The sequence below is a fragment of the Taudactylus pleione genome, unplaced genomic scaffold (genome assembly GCF_031769625.1).
Source record: "Taudactylus pleione unplaced genomic scaffold, aTauple2 ptg001990l, whole genome shotgun sequence".
Lineage (NCBI taxonomy): Eukaryota > Metazoa > Chordata > Amphibia > Anura > Myobatrachidae > Taudactylus > Taudactylus pleione.
The window spans coordinates 7,813,126-7,838,889 of record NW_028286386.1 but is presented as its reverse complement, the minus strand read 5'-3'; the positions used below and the strand labels follow the sequence as shown (position 1 = coordinate 7,838,889).

General features: G+C 48.8%; 1 protein-coding gene across 1 annotated transcript in view; it reads right to left on the bottom strand.

Annotated features, from left to right (window-relative positions):
• KDM3B (lysine demethylase 3B) overlaps positions 1-25,764 on the bottom strand; it is a 121,741-nt gene that overhangs the window by 18,152 nt on the left and 77,825 nt on the right. Inside the window, exons 16-18 of the mRNA XM_088465514.1 lie at positions 25,427-25,690; positions 25,155-25,326; positions 6,484-6,574 (exon numbers count right to left, since the gene is read on the bottom strand). Of these exons, the coding sequence (XP_088321640.1) occupies positions 6,484-6,574; positions 25,155-25,326; positions 25,427-25,690 (527 nt within the window). The remainder of the gene's footprint in view (positions 1-6,483; positions 6,575-25,154; positions 25,327-25,426; positions 25,691-25,764) is intronic.

Below are 25,764 nucleotides of genomic sequence, written 5' to 3'. Positions count from 1 at the left end.
ACACTGCATCTGCCTCCCATACCCTGAGCCAGAGGTTTCGGTGAGTTGAGATCACTGAAGATTCTGTCCACAGTGAAGTCAGCATCCAGAGCAACATCCCACAGGTATTTAGGAGTGGACCAGATGTATTTAACCAAGGATGGTCTTCAATTTTTATCAGTACTATTCTTAAAGGAAGAGTGGAAGTGTTTTTCATTTAGACTTTTTGTGTAGGGTAGGATAAAGGGCCTGTAATGTGAATGTAACCAGAATAGTTACTTAGGACTTAATCTATGCCTCACAAAGCTATGGTGGAGAGGGAGTAAAAGAAAGCAACTGCTACTTGCTTTTAAACAGAGCACCTGGGAAGGAGGAGTAAACGTGGGTAAAGTGCAAAAAATCCTGAAGGAGGATCTATAACGCCATGTCCAGTGTCCCCAAGTGGATGAAAAAAAATAAGAGTTATGGTATGACATACCTTTGTTAACTCTTTTTCTTCGAGGTCCATGGGGTCCACAGCCATTACATTGGGGTATGAATCCCGGTCACCAAACAGTTAACGCAAACGAGTTCTCTGCTCCCAGGATGCAACGGGGTTCCTCCTCATATACCCCACCCCCTGCCTCAGGTAGCCAGTTCGTTACCGAACTCAAGCAAGCAGAGACAAAGGGTAAGAAAGAAAGAGACCCATACTCACGAGTCCAGACTCTCAAGAGAAGAACTACAGAAAAACCTCCCCCAGAACTACAGGTGCGTCTGGGAGGGTGTCCTGTGGGCCCCATGGACCTCGAAGAAAAAGAGTTAAAGGTATGTCATACCATAACTCGTATTTTCTTCTTCGGGGTCCATGGGGTCCACAGCCATTACGTTGGGGATATCCAAAAGTACTAACCCTACGGGCTGGGACGCTCCTGGCTCTCGGAAGAGAGGAGAATCCTAAGCCCGAAGGAGGCATCCTGAGAGGCAAAGGTGTCAAAGGAAAAAAATTGACAAAGGTATGGATGGAAGGCCATGTGGCTGCTTTGCATAACTGCTCAGCAGAAGCACCCCGGAGGGCCGCCCATGATGGACCTACCGCCCTAGTAGAATGTGCAGTCACTGAATCCGGCACCCGCATACCAGCCTATGTATAAGCCAATGAAATTGCCATGCGAATCCACCTGGCCAGTGTCTGTTTACTGGCTGGCCAGCCAGCCACGCTTATGACAACCATAAAGCACAAAAAGTGAATCGGACTTCCTCCATTTGCTCGTGCATCTAAAAAATTCTCAACGCACGGACCACATCCAGGGAGGCCTCACCTTGTGAGAGACTTGTGCCCTGAAATACTGGAACTACTATTTCTTCATTAATATGAAATTTAGACACCATTTTCGGAAGGTAACCCTCCCTAGTACGTAGCACTGCTCTATCTTGATGAAATACCAAGAACGGCTCCCGGAAGGAAAGCGCAGCTAAATCCGACACTCTACGTGCAGATGCCATAGCAAGGAGGAATACAGTCTTTGCTGTTAGCCAGTTGATGTCTATTGAATTTAAAGGCTCGAACGGAGGAGCCTGTAAAACCTTCAGAACTAGAGTCAAGTCCCACGGAACAACCGGGGAAACGAAGGGAGGCTGAATCCTCAACACCCCCTGAAAAAAGGTCTTTATATCCGGTCTCAGAGCAATTTTATGTTGGAACCAGACTGAAAGAGCTGACACCTGTACCCTTAAAGAGGCCAGGCGCAGCCCTTTTTCCAGACCGCTTTGAAAAAAATCCAAGCACTCTGGATATCAGGAACTTCTGTGGATCATACCCTTTCAGTTCACACCACTGAAAGAAAGTATGCCAAACCCCATAGTATATACGGGCTGAGGATGGTTTCCGTGCCTTCAACATCGCCCGTATAACAGACTCGGAAAACCCCTTCTTCCTCAAGACGGAAACCTCAAGAGCCATGCCATCAGCGATAGCCGATGAAGATCCGGGTACCAGCAGGGACCCTCTAGCAACAGATCCGGTCTCAATGGCAGAGGCCATGGAGTGTCTATGGAGAGAGACTGTAGATCTGTGAACCAGTGCCGTCTCGGCCATGCCGGAGCTATTAAATATGACGGTGCTGCCCTCTTGTTTGATCTTTCTGACAACTCTGGGCAGAAAAGCAAACGGGGGAAACAGATATACCAGCTTGTAATGCCACTTTACTGTCAGTGCGTCTACAAACTCGGCTCTCGGATCTCTTGTCCAGGATCCGTACCTGGGAACCTTGTTGTTCCTTCTTGATGCCATCAGATCTATTTCTGGTAGACCCCACCTGTCCACAAGGTTCCGAAAAACCTGTGGATGTAGGGCCCATTCTCCTGCATTTATCTCTTGCCGACTGAGAAAATCGGCCTCCCAATTCAGGATTCCTGGAATGAACACGGCAGATATCGTGGGCAGATGAGTCTCTGCCCATACCAGGATCTTTGATACCTCTGCCAAAGCAGCCCGACTCCTTGTGCCCCCTTGATGATTTAGGCAGGCGACCGCAGTGCGATTGTCCGACTGTATCTGCACCGACCTGCCCTGTAAGATTTCCTGAGCCTGCACTAAAGCTTTGAATATAGCTCTTAGTTCCAGGATATTTATCGGTACCTGGCTTTCCGCCACTGACCACTTTCCCTGGAAAGTGTGTGACCCCATCATCGCCCCCCAACCTTGAAGACTGGCGTCGGTTTTGACTAATGTCCAATCCGGCACCCAAAAGGGGCGAACCTGCCTGAGATGCTTTGTCTGCAACCACCAGGTCAGGGACAACTGTACCTCTGGAGAGAGAAGCAGCAGCTGAGACATGATCGTGCGATGATCCTTGTTCCAGCGAGACAGAACTAATTGCTGCAGTGGTCTGGAGTGGAACTGAGCATATTTCACCATCCTGAAGGTGGCCACCATCGACCCCAGGACCTGCATGGCTACTAGAACGGATATCTGCCTGTTGCGAAGCAACCTGCGTATTTGTGATTGTAGAGCAAGGATCTTCTCCTCCGGCAGATATATTTTCTGCACCACGGAGTCCAATCTCACTCCCAAATGACACATCTGTTGTACCGGACAGGGTGACTACTTTTGCCAGTTTATGATCCAGCCGTGACTGTACAGACATGATACTGTCATCCTCAAATGATCCTGTACCTGCTGTGGGGACTGCCCCAGCAACAGGAGGATGTCCAAGTAAGGCAAAATCTTGACGCCTTGGTGTCTGAGGCATGCCATCATCACCGCCATCACCTTGGTGAATACCCAAGGGGCTGTGGACAGGCCAAACGGCAGGGCCTGGAACTGAAAATGTTCCTCCCCTACCACAAAACGAAGACATTTTTGATGAGCCTGTGTGATTGGGATGTGAAGGTAGGCATCCTGTATATCTAGGGATACCATATAGTCCCCCTGTTCCATTGCCAACACAATCGATCGCAATGCTTCCATCCTGAACTCGGGGGCTCGAACAAATTTGTTGAGCTCTCTCAGATTCAGAATAGGCCGGTATGACCCATTCGGTTTCTGAACCAAGAACAGATTGGAGTAAAACCCCTCTCGGAACTGATTCTCTGGCACCGGAATCACTACTTCTGATGCTAGCAAGGCAAGAATAGCCTTCTGAAGGGTCAAAGCTTTTTCTGAACCCACCTGCGAGTTTACACAAAAGAATCTCTGCGGAGGAGTCCTCCAAAACGTCAGGGCGTACCCTCGGGAACCAACTCCTGGAACCCAGGCATCCTCCGTCATGAGGTGCCAGGGCTCTGAGAACCGAAGTAGTCGGCCCCCCACCCTGGGATCCCCCAGGGGGAGGCCCATCCCATCAGGCCACTGGTTTATCCTGGACGTTTGTTCTGCCTGGGTCCTGCCTTTTTTGGTGGAAATCTCGCTGAGGGCTGACCTTTGGCCTTGCCCTGCGGCCGAAACCACCGAAAGGACGCCCTCCTCAATTTAGACGAGGTTGCTAATGGCAAACCTGCTGTCTTTGAGGCTACAATTTTGTCCAATTCTGGACCAAATAGAACATCTCCTGTGAATGGAAGGAATTCTAGGGCCTTTTTGGACCCGGCACCTGCCTTCCAATCCTTCAACCAGAGGATCCTACGTGCCACCACGGACTCTGCTGAAACCTTAGAGGAAAGGATCCCTGCATCCAAGGCGGCATCTCCCAAATAAGAGGCCCCTTCTCTAATAAAGGAGATCATATCCAATTGCTCCTTAGAAGCATCTGGTAAAGACTCAGTTAGAGTTTTGGCCCACTCCTCAATAGCTCTTGCTACCCAGGCAGTGGCCATAGCTGGGCGGGTGGCCGTTCCTGCCAGCGAAAAAATTGACTTGAGACAAGTCTCCAGTCTCCTATCCGTGGTTTCCTTCAGCGAAACTGCTGGGATTAGCAAAGTGGTACGTTTAATCAGCTGTGCCACATGCGCATCAACTGATGGTGGATTCTCCCACTTGGCACAGTCCTCTGCTGGAAAAGGATATAGAAGCGCCATTCTTTTAGAAGAATGGCTTATCTTATCCGGATGGACCCAGGCTACCTCCATAAGTTCTGATAAATGTTCAGACTTTGGGAATTCTGCCTTAACCACTTTCTGGCGCTTAAACAGGGGGGCTTTCCTAGGCGGAAGATCCCCTTCCTCGATATTTAACACCGATTTTACCGCCCTTATCAGAAAGGGGACATAGGCTACTGGGAAAAGATCATCACCCTCCTTGGAGCTAGACTCCTGTGAAGAGTCCTGTGCCTGTTCCTCCTCGGAGGAGGCACTGGAGTACTCAACCATATGAGGCGATACATGGCGCCTAGATTTAGGCTGCTTTGGCTTGACAGCCTGAGGTTGAAAAACCCCCGAGGATGATGCCATAACCTTACCAGCACCAGGGTCCATCCAAGGCGGCCACATCATGGGCATAGGATGCATCTGCTGAGGCAAACCCCAAACCAGTGGTACCGGGGCAGCCAGCTGTTCCGCCACCTGAGCCATAACCTGAGAAAATGATGCCCAAGGAGGCTCAGGGCCTGAAACAGGCAAACTTAATTGGTGTGGAGGCTGTCTGAAACAGTTCCCACAAAGCCCATTTTGTAGAAAGTCCTGTGGGGACAATCCTACCCTGCAGGCTATACAGGATATCAGCAACGGGGCTCCCGCCACCTGACCCTCATACTCCTTAGACATAACACTATGCCACTGGTTCTGAGTGTCTATGTGCTGCTTTCTACTCTCAACCCACACACCTGTAGCAAGGGAAGGGGAGAGCCAGTGACAGTATACAGGAATTACAGTTATTTTACAGAAGAAACAGTATCCATAAACAACAATCACGTCATGCATAAATACTCCGCGAGCCATATGCATATAAGCTCTCACTACCATAATCAGCCTAAGCTTAGGTAGGATAGAGCCCTGTAAATACCTAAACCAGCAGAAGGCAAGGTATACAGGGAGACTGCCCAACGTCCTGCAGGAGCGTTCAGAGACCAACTAACATACACTCTAGCTACCCTATATGGAGGCTGGGAGGAGCAATCCACAATCACTGTGCCAGAGGACTGAGCTAGCGTGTGGATTGGGGGAGGGGCCGCCGGGGAAGCCTACCTCCCCTATGCTGCTTGGACCTGGCCGCCGCCACAAGCCACGGCTGGTCAGGAACATCACATCCCGGCGGTCTAGGCTAGGAGACAAGCCGTATGCCTCCTGACTGCAGCGCGCCTCCGGCCAGTCTCACCGCCGGAGGCCGGACCTCCACATGTCCCGGCGTCAGCGGCCGCCGCAACCACCTGCTTACCTGCCGTCCCCTCGATCCGGTTGCGGTCCAGGGCCTGAGAGCCCCTGCTGAATCCCCTGCCATGGACCTGCCAAGGCTAGCGGTGCGGCGCCGGAGGAGGTAGTTGCAGCACGTGGCCGGTGCGCCTCCAATCAGGCGCGAGGCTGCTTCCAGGACAACTCAGACCACCCGCTGAGATAGAGAGTAAAACTCCCTTTTTTTTTTTTTTTGTTACTAGTCTGCAGGACTGCTCCAGCAGTCCCACTGTCTGTGTGGTTTAACACACCAAACAGGAAGAACTGGCTACCTGAGGCAGGGGGTGGGGTATATGAAGAGGAACCCCGATGCATCCTGGGAGCAGATAACTCGTTTGCGTTAACTGTTTGGTAACCGGGATTCATACCCCAACGTAATGGCTGTGGACCCCATGGACCCCGAAGAAGAAATGGTCATATAATGTAATCTTCTGCTTCAAGTATGGAAAATAGAGAGGGTAGTTTGAATCCTGTCCCCCATTAACTTTCTCCTTTAAGAATGTAAATCAGCACCACACCAAACTTTGTCTTGGTGAGGCCTACAAACAGAACAATTTAGGTTTGCCAGCTTTAATAAGTACTAATATTTATCTAAATCTGAGATAAGCAATTACTTTTCAGTCCTAAAAAAATATAGTAATGTGACAGCTCTTAGAGTTAAACAGGTATGCAATATATTGTCCAAGTAAGAAAGTTTACCGTGTAGGCATCATGTCTCTAAAATCCTCTCCTGGAGGCCAATCCTTCAGTTTAAGGACCATAGGAGATCCATCATCCGATCTCAGTCTTTCTGCAAACAGTTGAAAAATTACAGTATTAAAAGTTCTAATGCTTGTACAAATGGCTGTTAACATTATGCATTTAACTTTATTATCTTTATGGAGTAATGATGGAGGTCTGCCATCGGAATAGCATGGAACGCTCATTACTGTGCTACATTGGGACAGCAACACTAATTTTACCTTGAAATGGGCAATGCTTGGCTAAGGCATTATGTGTGCAACCAACCTAACTTTGTCCGGAATCAAATTGCCCACTTATAGTCCTTTAAAAATATGAGATGAGATATGGTAAGAACTTACCTTTGTTATCTCTATTTCTACAAAGTCCATAGGGTTCCACAGGATACCTTGGAGTATAGGTGATGACATCAGGCATCGGGCACCATAGAGTTAAAGTTTTCAGCCTCCCAGGATGCACTAGGGTCCCCTTCCTATACCCCACCCCCGAGCCAAGGCATCTCAGTTACGTACCAAGCCATAGGCTGGAGGAGGAGGAGAAGGAAGAGAGAGAAAAAAAGATCTGGACACACACAAGAATCACATTCTCACCAGAGGGAGACGGAAAAACCGGTGACCAGAGTAAAGCCCATCTGCAGCACAGGTGCAATAGGGTGGGAGTCCTGTGGAACCCTATGGACTTCGTAGAAATAGAGATAACAAAGGTAAGTTCTTACAATATCTCATTTTCTACATCAGGGTCCATAGGGTATCCACAGGATACCTTGGGGATGTCCCAAAGCAGTATCCTTTAAGGGTGGGGACGCTCCTCTGCTGAAAGGAGAATCCGCCGCCCGAAGGAAGCATCCTGAGAGGCAAAGGTGTCAAACGCATAATACCTCACAAAGGTAGGGACAGAGGACCACGTGGCAGCCTTGCAGATCTGGACTGCAGAGGCACCACGTCGAGCTGCCCACGAAGGACGCACAGACCTAGTGGAATGAGCCCTCACAGAGGAAGGAACCGGAAGGCCTTCATGAAGATATGCTTCTGAAATGGCCATACGAATCCAGCCTGCCAAAGTCTGCTTTGAAGCAGGCCAACCCTTTTAACGGAAGCCATAGAGGACAAACTAGGCGTCCGACTTCCTAAACGAAGAAGTGCGGTCAACATAAATCCATAAGGCCCGCACAACATCCAAAGTGGCCTCACCCACGGAAAGGTCAGGTGAGTTAAAAGCCGGCACAACGATTTCCTCGTTGATGTGGAAACTCGAAACAACTTTGGGAAGGAAACCAGGACGAGTACGCAGCACCGCCCTGTTCCTATGAAAAATCAGAAAAGGGGGTCTACAAAACAGAGCCCCTAAGTCAGAAACACGTCTAGCAGAAGCAATGGCCAGAAGGAAAATTGTATTAGCTGTCAGCCATTTAAGGTCCACTGAGCCCAGTGGTTCAAACGGCGGTCCATGGACAGCCCTCAGGACCACAGCTAAATCCCAAGGCGTCACCGGTGGAACTAAAGGTGGCTGAATTCGGAGAACACCTTGCATAAAGGAGCGCACATCAGGGATTGCAGCAATCCTACGATGGAACCAGACGGACAGGGCAGACACCTGTACCTTCAGAGAAGCAAGGCGAAGCCCATGGTCTAGTCCCGCCTGTAGAAAAGCCAACACTCTAGACAGACAGAACTCCCGAGGTGCATAACCTCTCGGCCGACACCACTGGAAGAACGTATGCCACACACGATGGTATATTCTTGCAGAAGGCGGCTTCCGAGCTCTTAGCATAGTCCGTACTACAGAGCTGGAAAACCCCCTGGACCTTAACATGGCCGTCTCAACAGCCACGCCGTCAAAGACAGCAGAGTCAGGTCCGGGTGAAGACAAGGACCCTGTGACAGAAGGTCCGGTCGTAGCGGCAACCGCAGAGGACTGTCCACGGACAGAGCCTGAAGGTCTGAGAACCGGTGCCGCCTAGGCCACGCGGGAGCTATCAACAGGAGCGTCCCTCCTTCCTGTTTGAATTTCAGGATTACCTGTGGAAGGGAAAACGGAGGAAAGAGATAAGCAAACCGGAACGTCCACTGGACGGACAGAGCATCCATCAGAGACGCCTTTTCGTCTCTTGTGCGAGACCCGTACACCGGCAACTTGTTGTTGTGCCGTGACGCCATGAGGTCGATCTCTGGAAGATCCCACCTGTCCACCAGAAGTTGAAAGACGTACTGGTGCAAAGACCATTCCCCCGGATGAACGTCCTGGCGACTGGAGAAAGTCGGCCTCCCAGTTGAGAACTCCCGGGATGAATACTGCTGATATGGCCGGGAGATTGCACTCCGCCCAGACCAGGATGCGGGACACCTCTACGAGTGCCGCCCGACTTCGGGTTCCTCCTTGCCGATTTATGTAGGCCACGGTGGTGGCATTGTCCGACTGGACCTGCACGGGGTGACCTTGGAGAATCCGCTGTGCCTGCTGGATAGCATTGAAAACGGCGCAGAGTTACAAGATGTTTATCGGAAGCTCCTTTTCCGCCTGAGTCCATCTGCCCTGGAACAAGTGTGGACCTGTGACAGCTCCCCAGCCCCGAAGGCAGGCGTCCGTTGTCAACAGGACCCAATTCGTCACCCAGAATGGACGACCCTTGTTGAGATGGGTCGTCTGTAACCACCAGGCAAGGGACAGGCGAACCTCCGGAGTGAGCACCATTGTCTGGGACCTTAGGGCCTGATTCAGAGACTTCTGCTAGTTTATTAACCAGCCGTGCCAGTAGAGTACCGCAATAGTCAGATCCAAGTGGCGTAGAAGGTGCTCTGGAGATCCTGCTACAAACAGAAGGTCGTCCAGGGATGGCAACATGCGGACTCCCTGCAGCCACAGGGAAGCCGCCATGACCGCCATAACCTTGGTGAACACACGTGGTGCTGTCGCCAGCCCAAAAGGTAACGCTCGGAACTGGAAGTGATCGTTGCGCATTGAAAACCTGAGGAACTGTTGATAGCGCGAAAGAATAGGGACATGCAGGTAAGCGTCCTGTATGTCCAACGACACCATGTAATCCCCAGGTACCAGCGCCAGAATGATGGACCGTAGGGTCTCCATCCGAAACCTCGGCACCCGCAAGGACTTGTTGAGTGCTTTGAGGTTGAGGATCGGACGGTACGACCCATTGGGTTTCTGCACCAAAAACAGATTGGAATAGAAACCCTGGCCCCTCTGGGAGAAAGGAACAGGCACTATAACTCCAGCCTGGAGCATAGTGTGCAAAAAATTCCGCAGTTCCATGGCTTTGTTCCGGTCTGATGGAAGACCAGTGGTGAAGAATCGGGATGGGGGCCTGTGCCGAAAGGAGAGGGCATACCCGTGAGAAACCACCTCGTGAACCCAAGTGTCTGTCGTGGTAACCGAACAACACTGGGCGAAATGTAGCAGGCGGCCTCCCACTTTAGGATCCCCCAAAGGGAGGCCTGGACCGTCAGGCCGCAGGCTTGTTATCTGGCTTAGGGGCCGGACGTCTCGTACTCCAGGCCTGTTTCCGGGGCTTGGCCGATTTTTTGGGGCCAGCCTACCGGGGAAAAGACTGTGCCTTAGGCCTAACCCTGGGCCCTTTAAGGCCGACGTACCTAAACTGGAAGGAACCGCAGCAGACGGGAGACATGCCGATTTGGCTGCCACCAGCGTGGCTACAATTTTGTCCAGATCCGGACCAAATAGGACTTCTCCATTAAAAGGCAAAGCTTCCAAGACCTTCTTGGAATCAGCATCCGCCTTCCAAGATCGTAACCATAAGGTGCGACGAGCAGCTACAGCTGCCGAAGAAATCCGAGAAGTCAGGGTACTGATATCCAAGGCCGCTTTATTGATATAAGTGGCCGAATCTCGGAGATTGCCTATCAACTCGGTCTGTTCAGCCGAACAGTCGGAATCCAAAGACGCCTCCAAACTATCAGCCCAGCGCTCCATAGCTCTGGCTACCCAACAAATGGCCATAGCCGGCCTGGCTGCCGCCCTCACCGCAAGGGAATAAACGGACTTTAGGCAGATCTCCACCTTATGGTCCGTAGCATCCTTCAAGGAGGACATGGAGGGCATGGGCAATGTGGCACTTCGGACTAGGCGTCACATGAGAATCCACCTGTGGAGGGGATTCCCACTTAGAAAAATAATTGTCCGCAAACTGATAAGCCACCGCCAAGCGTCTCTGAGGCTGATACCGTTTGCCAGGGTGTTTCCACGCCTCCTCTAAATGGTCTACCAACTGACCCGAAAGAGGAAACACTGTGGCGTCACCCTTAATATCCTTAAAAAAGGCATATTTTGACTTGGACACCGGAGGATCTTCATCCTTAATCACTAAAACCGTGCGGACTGCCCGAATAAGTCCAGGAATATAAACCTTGGACTTAGCGTCCGACTCTTTAGAACGGAGAGGCTCCTGGTCAGAAAGATCCAGAATCTCCCCATCATCGGACGTCACGTCGTCATCCTCATAAGGAGCGGACAGAGACGCCACCGGCCGCTTATGTGGCCTCAACACAGACTCCCCTTGTAACACGTCCGACAAATGCTGTACAGAACTTGTCAGTGAATTAACCCACGCAGGCTCCTGAGAGACCAGAGGGGAAAAAGGGAGATTGTGGGGTACCATCAATTGTCTCGGGAAACCCTGCATGGGTGACGAGACAGCACTGACTGTTGGGACAATCCCATCCGTGGGAATGCAGGCTGCGGAGCTAACTGGCCCACGAGGGTTGTAAGCGCTTTGGCGAAACATGCCCAGGGCGGCTCCTGTACCGGAGCCTTCACAGTAATTGGCCGCGCCAATAAATAACACTGTCGACATAGCCCCTCCGCGTTACCCTCCCCCTCCGCTATTGGTACCTTGCATGTAGTACAAATAAGCTGGAGAGGAAAGTCACTCTCAGACATGATGGTAAGTATGTGACCTCTCTCACTGATATGCAATAGTATAGTGGGAGAACCACCCTGCAATCACCGCACCGCAAGGGCTTTAGCAGAAGAAGAGCAGGGACAGTGAAATGGCTGACAGTAGAAAATGAAAGTACAGGCAGCAGACGCTAGCAGAAATCACATACAATGCAAAGAAATCAATTCCTGCACTATCAGCGCTGATCCTCAACTACGCAGACACAGAGCCTGGTAGGACACAGCGCTGCATACACAGACCTGTAACCAACGGAGGAGAGGTATGCCGGGGGACCCAGACCGCGATGCCACCGATCAGCAGCATCCAGCAGCGCTCACCATGCTTCCAGCAAAAGATGGCCACAGAGGAGCAGAGAGGAGGCCGGCCTGGGGGAGGAGCGCTGCCACAGGGCCAGTCAGCAGATGCAGAGAGGGCTGTGTGCAGCGGGGGAAGTGCCGGCTGTGCACAGGGAAGGCGCGCTCCCCTGGCATGCAATTAACCCCTGGGACGCTCAGCCGCGGTCCGCTGTCCCAGGGGGGGGTAGTGGAAGCGCAGGTTAGTTACCTGGCTCCACGCTGCAGCCACTCCCCAGGGAGCCTCCTGCCTGGGGACTCTGGACCATGTACTCAGCTTACCTGCTGCCCCCTTTGACTGTCCATGCTGTACTTCCAGATGAGCAGCCACAGCTGCTTGCGAAGAAACTTCAGGGGCTAACCTTAGCCCCCCTCTAAACAGGTGCATCCGACTCAGAGCAGGGCACCAACGAAACTGAGATGCCTTGGCTCGGGGACGGGGTATAGGAGGGGTACCCTAGTGCATCCTGGGAGGCTGAAAACTTTAACTCTATGGTGCCCGATGCCTGACGTCATCACCTATACCCCAAGGTATCCTGTGGATACCCTATGGACCCTGATGTAGAAAATGTGGATAGTGAGGTGAAAGGGAACAATCCTGTACACACATTTTCAATGTTGACTACAACATTCACAAACTTTAATGCTTTGTATTATATGATGAAGCTCCAAGGGAATGCTCATTAAGTACATAGTACACAATATAGCGAAGCTTTGAAACTGCCCTCAGAATGTTAAAGATGAGCAAAATAAAGTATACACACAGAATATGGAAACTTGCCACAGTACAGGACTGTTCCTGACAGATAAGCCCAGAAATTATTTTTTTTTGTGTACGTTTTTTTAACCTCGTGTGTGGAATGGGATGTAGTTAGCATCCGGCGTGCGGGATGCAGATGGACAAAATACCAGCACTGGAATCCCGAAGGTAAGTATCAAGGATTAGGGGGAGGTTAGGCACTAAGGGGCGAGTGTTGGGTTTAGGTGCGGCAAGGAGGAGGGTTAGGTTCAAGCACCGGGGAGGGAGGGTTAGGGGTAAAAGTTAGTGGTAGGATACTTACATAATGGTGTCGGGATTCTGACTGCCGTGATGCCGCTGTCGGTATTCTGACCGGCGGCATCCTGACCGCCCGGATCCCATACCGAACCCGTGTGGAATAGATCTGTGTTTTAACCATAAGATTAAGCTTCAGGGCCCCTAACCCCTAATGAGAGTTTTTCAACAAAATCAATGGAGTTTTTTTTTTTTTAAAGGTTATTTTAGTGATAGAATCATAAGCCAATGGGTTGAAGTACTTCATATTGACCTTCGAATATGCTCTACAGTAGTGCATGTAGGGGCGGCTTCTGAGTACCCAGAAACTCCCCCCAAATCAGTACTGGCCGGCAGACACTCTATCAACAGCTCCGACCAGAAGATGACTCTTACGAGCTGGCCGGGCGCAGAAAAGAGCTGTTGTCAGTGTCATTGCTGTGCGCAGTACTGCCAGGTGCCACTAGATACCCCTATCTCAATTTGTGCTGTCCCACCTGCCAGAAGTCGGCCCTGCAGAGCTGACCACAAACTGAAAGCTGAGCTGATTGAGGGATGGTATGCAGCTCAGAGGTGGGAGCATGTAGCGTGGGGGAGAGAACGGACTCAGGAGGATTCCAGAGATCCCACTCAGGAGGATAAATAGATGGGATCCTACAGAGGAAGTTTTGGTTTTGTATTTGATCTATCTACAGCAGGGTGGGGAACCTTTTTTCTGGCGAGGGCCATTTTCATATATATAACATTAATTGCGGGCCTGGTGCAGACCACGCCCCCTCCATATGATGTCACAAGGGGTGAGGCCACAATAGCCGGTGTGACCGTCTGAAGCATCCTAAGGGTGCTCCAGGCGGCAATGCTGCATAGATTCTGGCTGCAGGGTGCCATTCTAGGCACCCTGTTAGCCAGATGAGGCTAGCAGAAAAAAAGCTGAGGGCCAGACCAAATGATTCCGAGGGCCTTATACGGCCCCCGGGCCTAGGTTCCCCATCCCTGATCTACAGTCACTCTCTCCCCCTCTTTCTGAGGGGTTTCTACATCTATCTATAGTCTCTCACTCTCTCTCTGGGGGGTTCTACATCTCCGCCATTTGGGCGTCAAGGTTCTTGCATGGGCAGCAAGGCCCTTTGGACCTTGCTGGATGTTGCTTACTTGTTGCTGGTTGCAAAGGGACGCCATAAAAGTTCAAGCTTCAGGGCTCCAAAAATTTAGATCCGCCACGGATCAGAAGATAATACACTATGTGGATGGATTTTTTTATTACATACTAAACGTTAAAAAAAACAAATTAATCTTACAAATACTTGAAGTGAAGGACACAGCCACACCAAATACCAAAAAAATAGATTAGCGTTAAAGTTTTTATTTCTGAAGGACGACCAAAGATCCACCAGAGGGTACTTGACCCGTAGCTAAGCATCAATACACATTTCTGGTATGCATTTAAAATATATTTCGTATCTAGCACAAACCATATATGGCTTTAATATATTGCACTATGAGGCGCATATATTTTCTCCACTATCTCCAAATTTCACAAACTATCTACCATTGATCAACATATTGAAAGAGAAGTAAGCCACCCATTATTTAAATTCTTGAAATTTCTCCAGGAACCTGTTTTACAAACATTCTATATATTTTCATTCCTTATGATATAACGAGGTTTTGGTACTTACCAGAGAAATCTGTTTCTCTGGTACCATGGGACACTGGAGAAACCATGGGGTATAAGCTGGTGCTGGAGGAGTCTGGGCACTAAAAATTAACTTTGAGACAGCTCAGACTCCTCCACCCCTATCCTCCGCCCAGGGCAAGCAGTTTACTAGCAAAAGGCAATAGGACAGAGAGGAGAGGGGAGAACAAGAGAAAACAAAAAAAAAAATATTATGGAGGATTAGCTGACCTGGAGAACCATAATCCGAAATACAAACCCTAAGCAAAGCCGGGAGACTTCTAGTGTCCCCTATGGCCTCAAACCGATTTCATCATTTAAGAACAAAAACTTGTGAGAGACACTGGAAAAACGGTAGAATTTGTTGAATGTGTGAGTTGAGGACTAGGGAGCTGCGCTAAAAAAATCTGCTCCACTGAAGCACCACAATGAGCTGAGTTTCAACTATAGAAGGCAGGGAATTAAACAGAATTGACTTGGTCTCTTCATTATAACCATTTTATTCTCATCCAGTGAGTTGGTCTGTGTTTTCCTGCGGCCTTGAAGAAATTGATTTTAGCAATGTCTGAACATAACCCCTTTTCGCCTTCAGCAGTAAAACAGAGACTGTGATGTTGCAAAACCAACCTCAAAAGAGAGACATACCTTCCTACCAAAGGTGACATCGTACCCTTTGTAAAATGAACAGATGGCTCCTCTGTAAACTTGCCCTGACAACTCTTGAAAAGAAAGACCACCACACTGCTCAAGTGCACTGTCAGCATTGAGGACACCAAAAACCCCACCACAGAATAGATAGCCATTCCGATACCATGAGTGTTAGTCTGGAAGGAGGCACCACATTGCTTCATATAATCCATCTAAGAGACAAACAAGGCAACCATACTATGAATCTTCAGACCTGGACAGATACACAATGTCAGGACCTTGTAAAGTTTACTCATGATAGTTCAGAGACTGGTGGCGGGTTCTGTTTGCACCCAACATCCTAGCATTTGAAAATAAAAACTAAAACAACAATGTTCACAGCCAGATCAATGTCCCAGAGTTCCAGGGCATTGATTAGTGAGATGGACTCCTGAGGACCTCACACAACTTGGATATGTTTAATGAGGAAAACAGTTTCCCTGGCCCCATTGCTGGAAGCTCCACAATGCAGTGAGCTTTCAAGCATTTGCCTGGATCTATTATCGCCAGCTTAATAAAGATATGGGGGTAGATTTACTAAAGCTTCTAAAAACGAAAATTGCCCATAGCAACTAAAAAGTTGCATTCTAGAAAAAAAAAGGAGAGTTATGGTAAAACTTACCCTTGTTAACTCTTTCTTCGAAGACCATAGGGTCCACAGGGAGACAATGGGGTTTAGGTTTGACCTGGAGGACCGGACACCAACAGCAAAGCTTTTAATTCCCACGATGCTCCGGTCCTTCCCCCTATACTACACACACAGCCTGAGGGCACTTCAGTTTTGTTAACAAGCCTAAGGCAGAAGAGGAGAGGAGAGAAGAGAAGGAAGACTGGTACACTGAGAAATCACAGTCATGCAGAGAAGGAAACAAGTGACCAAGAGAAGAAGCCCATAAGGCCAGGTGCGTCAGGGCGGGTGCCCTGTGGACTTCAAAGAAAGTTAACGAAGGCAAGTTTTACCATAACTCTCCTTTTCTTCTTCAGGGTCCATAGGGCTCCACAGGGAGACCACGGGGGATGTCCAAAAGCTGTTGTTCAAGGGCAGGAACACTCCTGCGCTGATAGGAGAACCCTATGCCTGAAGGAAGCATCCTGAGAGGCAAATGTATCAAAGGCATAAAACCTAAAAAAGGTGTGGACAGAGGACCAGGTGGCCACCTTGCATAGCTGTTCAGCTGATGCGCCATGCCGGGCTGCCCACGAGGTACCCACAGAGCGAGTAGAATGAGCAGAGACTGTAGTTGGCACAGGAAGGCCAGTCTGCGTGTAAGCCTGTGAGATAGTCATACGAATCCATCTGGCCAAAGTCTTTGTTAGCTGGCCACCCCTTCATGTGGAATCCATATAGGACAAAGAGGGAGTCCGATTTCCTGATGGAAGTAGCATGGTCCACGTAGATCTTTAGAGCACGGACCACATCCAAAAGAGGCCTCTCCTGCCAAGAGGTCTGGGTGAATTAAAGGCTGGAACCACAAGTTCGTCATTTAGGTGGAAGCGAGAAACCACTTTGGGGAGGAAAACTGCGCGTGTTCGAAGAACAGGCCTGTCCTGATGAACTATCAAAAAGGGAGAGCAGCAAAAAAGCGTCCCTATATCCGATACCCTATGGGCAGATGCTAGAGCCAGAAGAAACAGTCTTCGCAGTGAGCCATTTGACATCCACTGATTCCAGGGGTTCGAATGGAGGCTCCTGAAGTGCTTTGAGCACCACTGACAGATCCAATGGAGCCACAGGAGGGACAAAGGGAGGTTGTATCCGTAGAACACCTTGCATGAAGGTGTGAACATCCGGTATAGGAGCAATTTTGCGCTGAAACCAGATAGACAAAGCAGAAACCTGCACTTTGAGAGATGCTAGGCAGAGACCTAGATCCAGTCCAGCCTGAAGAAAGGCAAGAATTCGAGAAACTGGTAAATCCTGGCTAAGGTCGGTTTACCTGCTCTGAGCATGGTCTGGACCACAGAGCTGGAGAAAACCTTAGCCGTTAGGAGGGATGTCTCAAGAGCCAAGCCGTTAAAGACAGACGGGCTAGGTCCAGATGTAGACATGGAGCCTGAGACAACAGGTCTACTCAGAGGAAGTTCAAGAGGAACGTCTATGGAGAGCCTTAGGGGATCCGAGTACCAATGACGTCTGGGCCAAGCCTGAGCTATCAACAAAACTGTGCCCCCCTCCGGTCTGAATTTCCGAAGCACTCTAGGAAGCAGGGATATTGGAAGAGATATGCCAAATGGAAGTTCCATTTCACCGACAAGGCGTCTATGAAGGCCGCGTCAGGGTTCTTTTTTCTGGCTCCATAAATTGGAAGTTTTTTGTTGTGTCTTGAGGTGATGAGGCCCACTTCTGGAAGACCCCATTAGTCTACCAGAAGCTGAAAGACTTCAGGATGTGGACACCATTGATCCCAATGCCTGCATTACAGAGTGAAATGACACTCAGCGATTGTGAAGCGGTCTGCGCTGCAGTGCTGAAATCTTGTCCGCCGTTAGGAATATTCTCTGAACTCGAGAGTCCAGGAGGGCTCCCAAATACACCATCCTTTGAGAGGGTGTCAGGGAACAGGTTTTCCAGTTGATCAGCCAACCCTGCATTTGTAGAAAGGCAATGGTTACCTGCAGATGGCGGTGAAGAGTCTCCGGGGAGCTGGCCAACAAACAGCAAGAGATCGTCCAAGTCTGATTCCTTTGACGATGGAGAGGCCGCCATAACTGCCATGATCTTGGTAAAGACCGATGGGCCTTTGAGAGGCCAAGAGGCAGAGCCTGAAACTGGTAATATTGCTGCAGTGTAGCAAACCGGAGATATTGTTGATGAGAAGGCATTATAGGTAAGCGTCCTGAATGCCTAAGGGAAACCATAAAATCTCCAGGCTCCATAGCTAGGATAACGGTGGGTTTCCATAAGAAACCTGGGCACCCTGATAAACTTGTTCAGAGATTTGAGGTTGAGGATAGATCGATGAGACCCATAGGGCTTCTGAACTAAGAAAAGGGTAGAATAACAGCCCTTGTCCCATTGTGAGGAGGGCACCCAAATTATTAACTGTTTCGGGGAGGGGGGGGGGTTGGGGGAGTCAGCTCAGGAAAGAGAGGACGTATCCGTGGGTGACCACTTCTCTTACCCAGGCATATGGCGTGGTTTGATACCAAACCTGAGCGAATTGAAGAAGTTGGGAGAGGGCCGCCCCATCAGGCTGCAGGCTTGTCCTCAGACTTAGCAGGTGAACATCTAGTAGCCCAGGCTTGTTTGGCCCTAGGCTTGGAGGACTTGGCTGATGTCTGCTGCTGTGGAAAGAACTGACCCTTGGCTTTGCTTTGAGGGCAAAAGGACCGAAAGAATGACGTCCTAGGTTTTGTATTATATGCAGAGGGCAGGAACGCTGTCTTGGAATCTGCCAAAGTAGTCACAATTTATCTAATTCTGCACCAAATAGGATGTGTCCCAAATAAGACAGACTCCAGAGGTCGTTTTGAGTCTGAATCTGCTTTCCAGGAACAGAGAAAAACAATACGGCGGGCCACTACCGAAGTGGCAGATATCCTGGAGGCCAGGAGAGCCATATCCATAGCTGCTTCACCTAAGTAGGAGGCTGCATCATTAATGTGAGATACGCAAGATAGTTGTTCCCTTGAAGCATCAGGGGGAAATGTCTCTACTAGGGCCTCTGCCCAACCTTCAATGGCTTTCGCCACCCAGGCCGTAGCCCTAGCAGTACGAGTAATAGCTCCTGTAAGAGAGTAAATTGATTTATGACAAGCTTCTATACGTCTATCTATCTGTAGTCTCCCTCAAGGAGGTTGCAGTATGAATGGGTAAAGTGGCATTTTTAACCAGACGTGTTACATGAAAATCCACTGCTGGGGAACTTCCCATTTAGTGCAATCAGTAGCTGGAAGAGGGTAAAAGGTACTGAATCGTTTTGGAATTTGAAACCTTTTACAGGCATACTCCATGCTTCACTCATGTGATCAGATAGCTGGTCCGATTGAGGGAATTCTGGTAAAACTACATTTAGTCATTTAAAAAGTCCATTATTTTTCTTAGGAGCGGGTTCATCCTCTTCTATTTGTAAAATCTATTTTACTGCTCTCACAAGAGCAGGTACATTTAGTTTAGAGGGTGGCTCCTCTTCTCTTGAGACGGAGTCATAGTGGTCTGCGTCTTCTGCCTCCCCAAATGATATATCAGAATCAGATAACTGTGTGGACTGGGAAGATAACAGAGCACATTTAGTAGGTTTAGTAGGTAAAGTCTTTTTCCTTTTGCAGCACTTGTTGAAAAACCGTAGAGGTATTAGACACTCTGTACTGAGGTAGACAGTACGTCTACCCATGGGAAGACAAAGGATTTGCAGGGAGTACCTGCTGTGGCCATCCCGCAGGGGGAGCCACCACGGGAACTGCTATGTGGTCCACAAGTTCTGCCAGCATCTGTGAAAAGGCAGCCAAGGGTGGGTCCTGAGGGAGACACCCCAGGGCTGAGGGGCCTGGGGCTGTGTAACAATTGGTACAAAGACCATCCTGAATGAGGTCCTCTGGAGCTAAGCCCGCTGAGCAGGACACAGGACAACAGAGTAGGGGCAGCAGCCTCAGGCTGCTTGTTATTCTTTCCTCTGCCAGACATAGCCACAAGAATAATAGAATACAGAATACACAGTATGATACAGTGCAGTGAACACCCTGCAGTATGTGTAATATGGCACAATGTAATGTGCAACCGCGCTATATATGGCACAATGTAGTGTGCAACCGCGCTATATAGTATGTGATAGCCCTCACAATTATATAGAAGATGTGAGGTACAATAAACCCCCTATACCTTAGTTTGTCAGAGTATAGTAGAAAAAAGGGACAGGTATAAACAGATTAGTCATGCAGAAAAACACATTAAATGTCTGCAATGGGCACTAAAATCAACTACACAGACCGCAGTGGATAGTAGGATATAGCGTTGTATAACCTGGCCCGTGGGAGACTTATACAGGGAGACTGGACCCATCGCTTCCTGAAGACCTGCTTGCATAAAATGGCCGCCATGCGTGTGAAGGGTCGAAGGGTGAGGGAGGAGCAGCTCAGAGAACACCACGACAGCAGTGGAAAGGCTGGGGGAGGGGCTGCAGGGACAGCGTCTTATCCCCTGGCTAACGTTAAACACCGGGACCGCTGGCCTTTAAAATATGCCTCTGCGCCAGTATATTTGTGCCCCAGTGGTCTAGTGGAGTCGTGAGCGAACCAGTGTCCACATCAGCACCTCACAAGATTGCACCAAGATGTGGGTCCCTGCAAATGGGGTTCCGCCTTACCTGTCCCCTGGATTCCGGCCTGCAGTCTGGGAAGCCTGCTAGCTAGTCCCCCTTGGAGCCCAGTCGAGAGTACCTAGCACAGGCTTGGTGTCACGGCGCCGCGCAGGGGTAATGGGGCGGCAGCACAGAAGTCCGGAGGACAGTCTGGTGCTGCTCCCTTTACAGTAAAATTAAAGCTTAGGCTGCTTAATGCAGCCCCCTGTTATAATGGTGGTCCAGCTCCTGCAGGACACCAACGAAACTGAAGTGCCCTCAGGCTGTGGCATAGGGGGAAGGACTGGAGCATCCTGGGATTGAAAAGCTTTGCTGTTTGTGTAGCCGGTCCTCCAGGTCCCATCTACACTCCAATGTCTCCCTGTGGAGCCCTATGGACCCTGAAGAAGAAATACGATTTTTACTCACCGTAAAATCTCTTCCTTGAAGTCCATCTGGGGGATACCATTACTTCTGTGTTATGCATAGTGAGGTGTAGAGTCTGACACTAGCTAATTGAAACTGGCTCCCACCCCCTATATAACCTCTCCCCTTCAACTATAAGCTCAGTCTATGTTTAACAAAGTCGGAGAAAGACCCACTGAAGAACTGAGAAACCAGAGACCAACAGGTATCTAGTATGAAACCATACAAGGGAGGGATCACGGCATCCCCCAGAAGGACTCCAAGGAAGTTTTTACGGCGAGTAAAAATAGTATTTTCTTTTTCATCCATCTGGGGGATGCCATGGAATGGGTATGAAATACCGCCGGCCGGCCTCAATTCCCGTCAGCGGCAGCCCGACATCAGCAGAGTTCCGAGCAGCGTAAGGCCGACAGCGCTGGAAATCCCGATCGTGGATAGGTGAGTATCTACTAACCTAACCTAAACCCCCTAACCCTCCTTAGGGGTGCCTAACCCTATATCCCCCCCCCCTCCCCAAGTGCCTAACCCTAACCACCCCCATCCCCGCTGCCTAAACCTAAGTCCCCCCGGGGGGGTGCCTAACCCTAAGTCCCCCCCGGGGGTGCCTAACCCTCCCTCCCCCTAGCCTAACCCTCCCACCCCCTAGCCTAACCCTCCCCAGGGGGGTGCCTAACCCTAAGTCCCCCCCGGGAGCCCTAAATCTAACCCTCCCCCCCCCCCCCCCCCGCAGCACCCGGCATACCTACGATCAGGATGCCGGGCGCCGGTCTCCCGGCGTCGGGGAAATGCGGGCGTCTACATCTAGACACCCGGCATTTCACCCTTGCCAGGATATGACAGTCGGGAAGCCGGCTGCCGGTATTTAGGCACTCGGCTTCCCGATGCAATTACTTCTGTGATATACCAAAGCGAGCCAATTAAGGGGGGGTGAGCGTCGGAACCAACCGCTCTTAGAATTTTCTGCGCCAAATGTATGGAAGCTAACATTTTGTAAAAGTGTGCATCGATGACCAGGTAGCTGCTTTGCATAGCTGCTCAACCTAGGCGCCATGCTGTACAGCCCAAGAAGCCCCGACAGCACAAGTCAAGTGGGCCCGGGGATTGAGGCCGGAAGACAAATATGCCTGCCGGATGGCAGAAGTCACCCATCTAGCAATGTATACTTTCTAGGCTGGCCAGCCTCTTTTTGGTGCATCATCAACCAACAGAGAATCCGTACGCCTCAAAGACGCAGTACGATCTAAGTAAATGTGAAACGCACGTACCACATTCAACAGTGCTAAGGAAGAAGCTTCACTAGTCACTGAATCCTGGCGAAAAGCTGGAAGGACAATATGCTGGTTTATGTGGAAAGCCGATACCACTTTTGGAAGAAAGGAGGTTTTGGTGCGTAACACTACCCTATTCTCATGAAAAACGAGAAGCTGAGACTTACAAGAAAGAGCCGCTGATTGTTTTCCTTTTGGCTATTGCCTCGGCCAGAATGCAATCTTCAAAAGTGATATCGCAATACTACAGATTCCAAAGGCTCAAACGGTGCCTTTGGAATCTACAGATTCCAAAGGCAAAACTAAATTAAAATTCCAAGAAGGAACCCGTCGGGACATAAGGAGGCTGTGTGCGAAGAACCCCCTGCAAGACTATCTGAACTTCAGGAATGTTGGTCAATTTCCTTTGAAACAGGATCGATAGGATCGAAATTTGTCCTTTAAGAGAGGACAATCTAAGACCCTTAACCAACTCCTCTTGCAGAAAAGACAAGAGACTCTGAACCTTTCAGGTTTAAACTTGTGTTACTCACACCAAGAAATATATATCTTCCATATCCGATGATAAATCTGGGAAGTAACTGGTTTGCAAGCCTGTATCATGGTTTCACCAGATTCTGAAAACCCTTTGGCCCCCAAAATATTGAATTCAAGAACCATGTTATCAAAGCCAAGCGAGGCAAATCGGGGTGACAACATGGACCCTGAAGTAACAGATCTGGATGAAGGGGCAGATCTGTTACCGGGGCAACCGAAGAATTGTGTACAAATGATAGCATGGCCAGTCTGGAGCAACCAGAATGACCGGTCGTGCCACTGATTGAATCTGCTGAATTACTTTTGGTAACATTACCAAAGGAGGAAAGATGTATCCCAGCTGGAACACCCAAGGTGCTGTCATGGCATCCACCAAGACATGCCGGCTCTACAGTGCAGTCATGTGAGTATTAACATACCCAGCCGCTCTGCTCAAAAGCAGTGTGGCGGGAAGCAGTACAACAAGGTATTTTACATACATCTGTAAAAAGATTACCTTCTCTTTGCCGGCGGCCCCCTCAGCGGTGTGTCTGGTATGGAGAGAGGGACTATGTAGTTTGGTGGCTGTCTTAGGGGCCGTCTTTAGAGCGGGATAGAGGGTTCACACAAACCTCTATCTACTTCCTCTCTGCTAGTACTTATCGCCTGTTTGCCAGGAACTAAGCAAAAAAAAAACAGTAAAATAAAGAGCTAGGACCTAGCCAGTGCCTTACTCAAAGGCACTAAAAACAAGACTGAGCTTAAGGTGGAAGGGGAGTGGTTATATAAGGGATGGGAGCCAGTTTCAATTAGCTACTGTCCAACTACACACCTCACTATGCATAACCCAGAAGTAATGGCATCCCCTAGATGGATGAAAAAGGAATGATAGACTTCACTTGTCTGTTTTAGATGTCTTAGTAAATCTACCCCCTGGTCTGAAAGAAAACTGGGCAGCCGGTTTGCATTACAAAAAAAAATTTGCTAGTTTGTTCCTAAGAAGTCTTAATTAGCAATATGCCTCTGATGAAACTGCCTCTTTGATTGGCTGAGAAACGCGTTAGTGACCGCTATACCAGGAAGTGCAGTCTGAGTTGCGAAACGGGAGACGCCGGGTATCCATACTGTAGCATAGCGTGACAGCTTTTACCAGACACTGGCCCTGTTGGGAGACGCCGGGAGCTTATCAACAGCACAGTGGAGTCAGTGTGCGCTCAGTTCCCAATAGCCGGACATCGAGTAGCTACAACCCTCAGAAGGTCCATTCCCTAATACTGACTGGGACGCCGGTGACAGTTCATACAGAGGTGATACCATTACCTTCTAAGCAGGATTTGTACTGGACTGTAGATTAGTTTGAAATCAGGAAAGGTGTATTACCACAATGTTTAGCAATATACAAAGAAATACAAGCATTTTTATTGTTTTTTCTGCTTGACCTGCCATGCTTTGCTGCTAATTTTATTGACATTAGAACTATATTACAGCATCTAGTGATGTATACGGAGACACACAGGTGCTTTACATATTTGTGTTCAAACGTTTAATAGCACCTATTTCTCTTCTGCTCAACCTGCCATGCTTTGCTGCTAATTCAATTGACACTGAACTTCTAACCACTATGCTGGCTAGAGATGTCTGAATACAAACCTTTAATCACTGCTGCAACTAACAACAGAGACAATACTGGAGACTGACGTATACATATTGGTTGCTACTAACAACTGGACTGTTTCTAAATACATGCATGTTGGTTATTACTTATAGACATGGTATTGATGGCTGTCTCCTTATCTGCATTATAGCCCTTAATTGGGCCCAAGGATACCAATATCCAACTATACTGTGATTATCTATATGGACAGTGGTAATTAATTGTGTTAGACATACCTAAATCTATGTGCATGCAGATTTATTGGTAGTTTTGTAACTAATAATTTTACCATTGACTATCAATTTATAGCTTTTTAGCCTGTCCTGTTATACGGAATTTTTATCATAATTTTATTTTTTTGAATGGTCATTAAAAGCATTTCATGTGATTTGCTTTAGCGCTTCCTTTGGTTGGTTTTTGTATTAATTAGCAATATACCTGTCCCATACATGGAGGTTTTTTTTACTGTACAAGTCACTAACAAAACTGCAGGGAGACTATTCCATTATGTAAAAAAAGTTCTTCTTTAGATTAACTTTCAGGCTTCCACCAACTTCAGTGCACTTCTCTTTGTGCTACAAATTCTAATCTTATTAAGAAAACAGCCTCTCTAAACTCTAACAATTCTACCAGTTGGACATAGTTCTAAAATCAAACCCTGTTTTGTATTGCTGGTATGTTGCCTTGCTGGTCTGTCGGGATTGTATTGCTGGCATGTTGCCTTGCTGGTCTGTCGGGATGCCACTGTCAGTACTCTGACCCACGGCATACTGACCGCTGGGCTCCCGTACCCAACCCTTAAGGAGGATAGAAAATACAGTGCTTTACTTACTTTCGATAACTTCAAATCCATCCCAAAAATCACGAACTTTCACATCAGAAATGATAGCACAGTTCCGACAATTCACCAAGTCTACATCTTGATCTCCAAACTCGAAACTAAAGGCCTCAGGCTTCCATAACTCAGACTTTAGTTTTTTCTGAACTCCAGAAACAAGCACGGGCTAGAAGGAGGGTGGACAATGTTCATTATAATCAGTAGTGATCATTGTGACGTTACCTAGATTTTTTTGCATGGCCAATCTTACGGTGCTCTGGTCTCACCTGGCCTTGTTTCCAACATTCCCTGAATATTTTCCAGTTATTTTTGTTGCTTGGATCATGAAGACAGAGAAGTCTCCCATCACAAAGCCAGGAATGTGAGGTGTGCGGATCAAGAACATTTAAGCCCATCACCATTTCTTTTCCTTCCTTCAGACTCTCAGTTGAACTACTGGCTCTCTTCGCAGCATCAGATGTTTTTTTGTTTTCTACGACAGAAGCAATAATGTGGTCCAGAAAGTTTGGCAAGCTGGACTTTCCTTTTGCCTGAAAGATTTAATTGATTTGATTGAATTGTATTTATTTGACAAAACACTGGTAAGTTTAATAAGACGACCAAC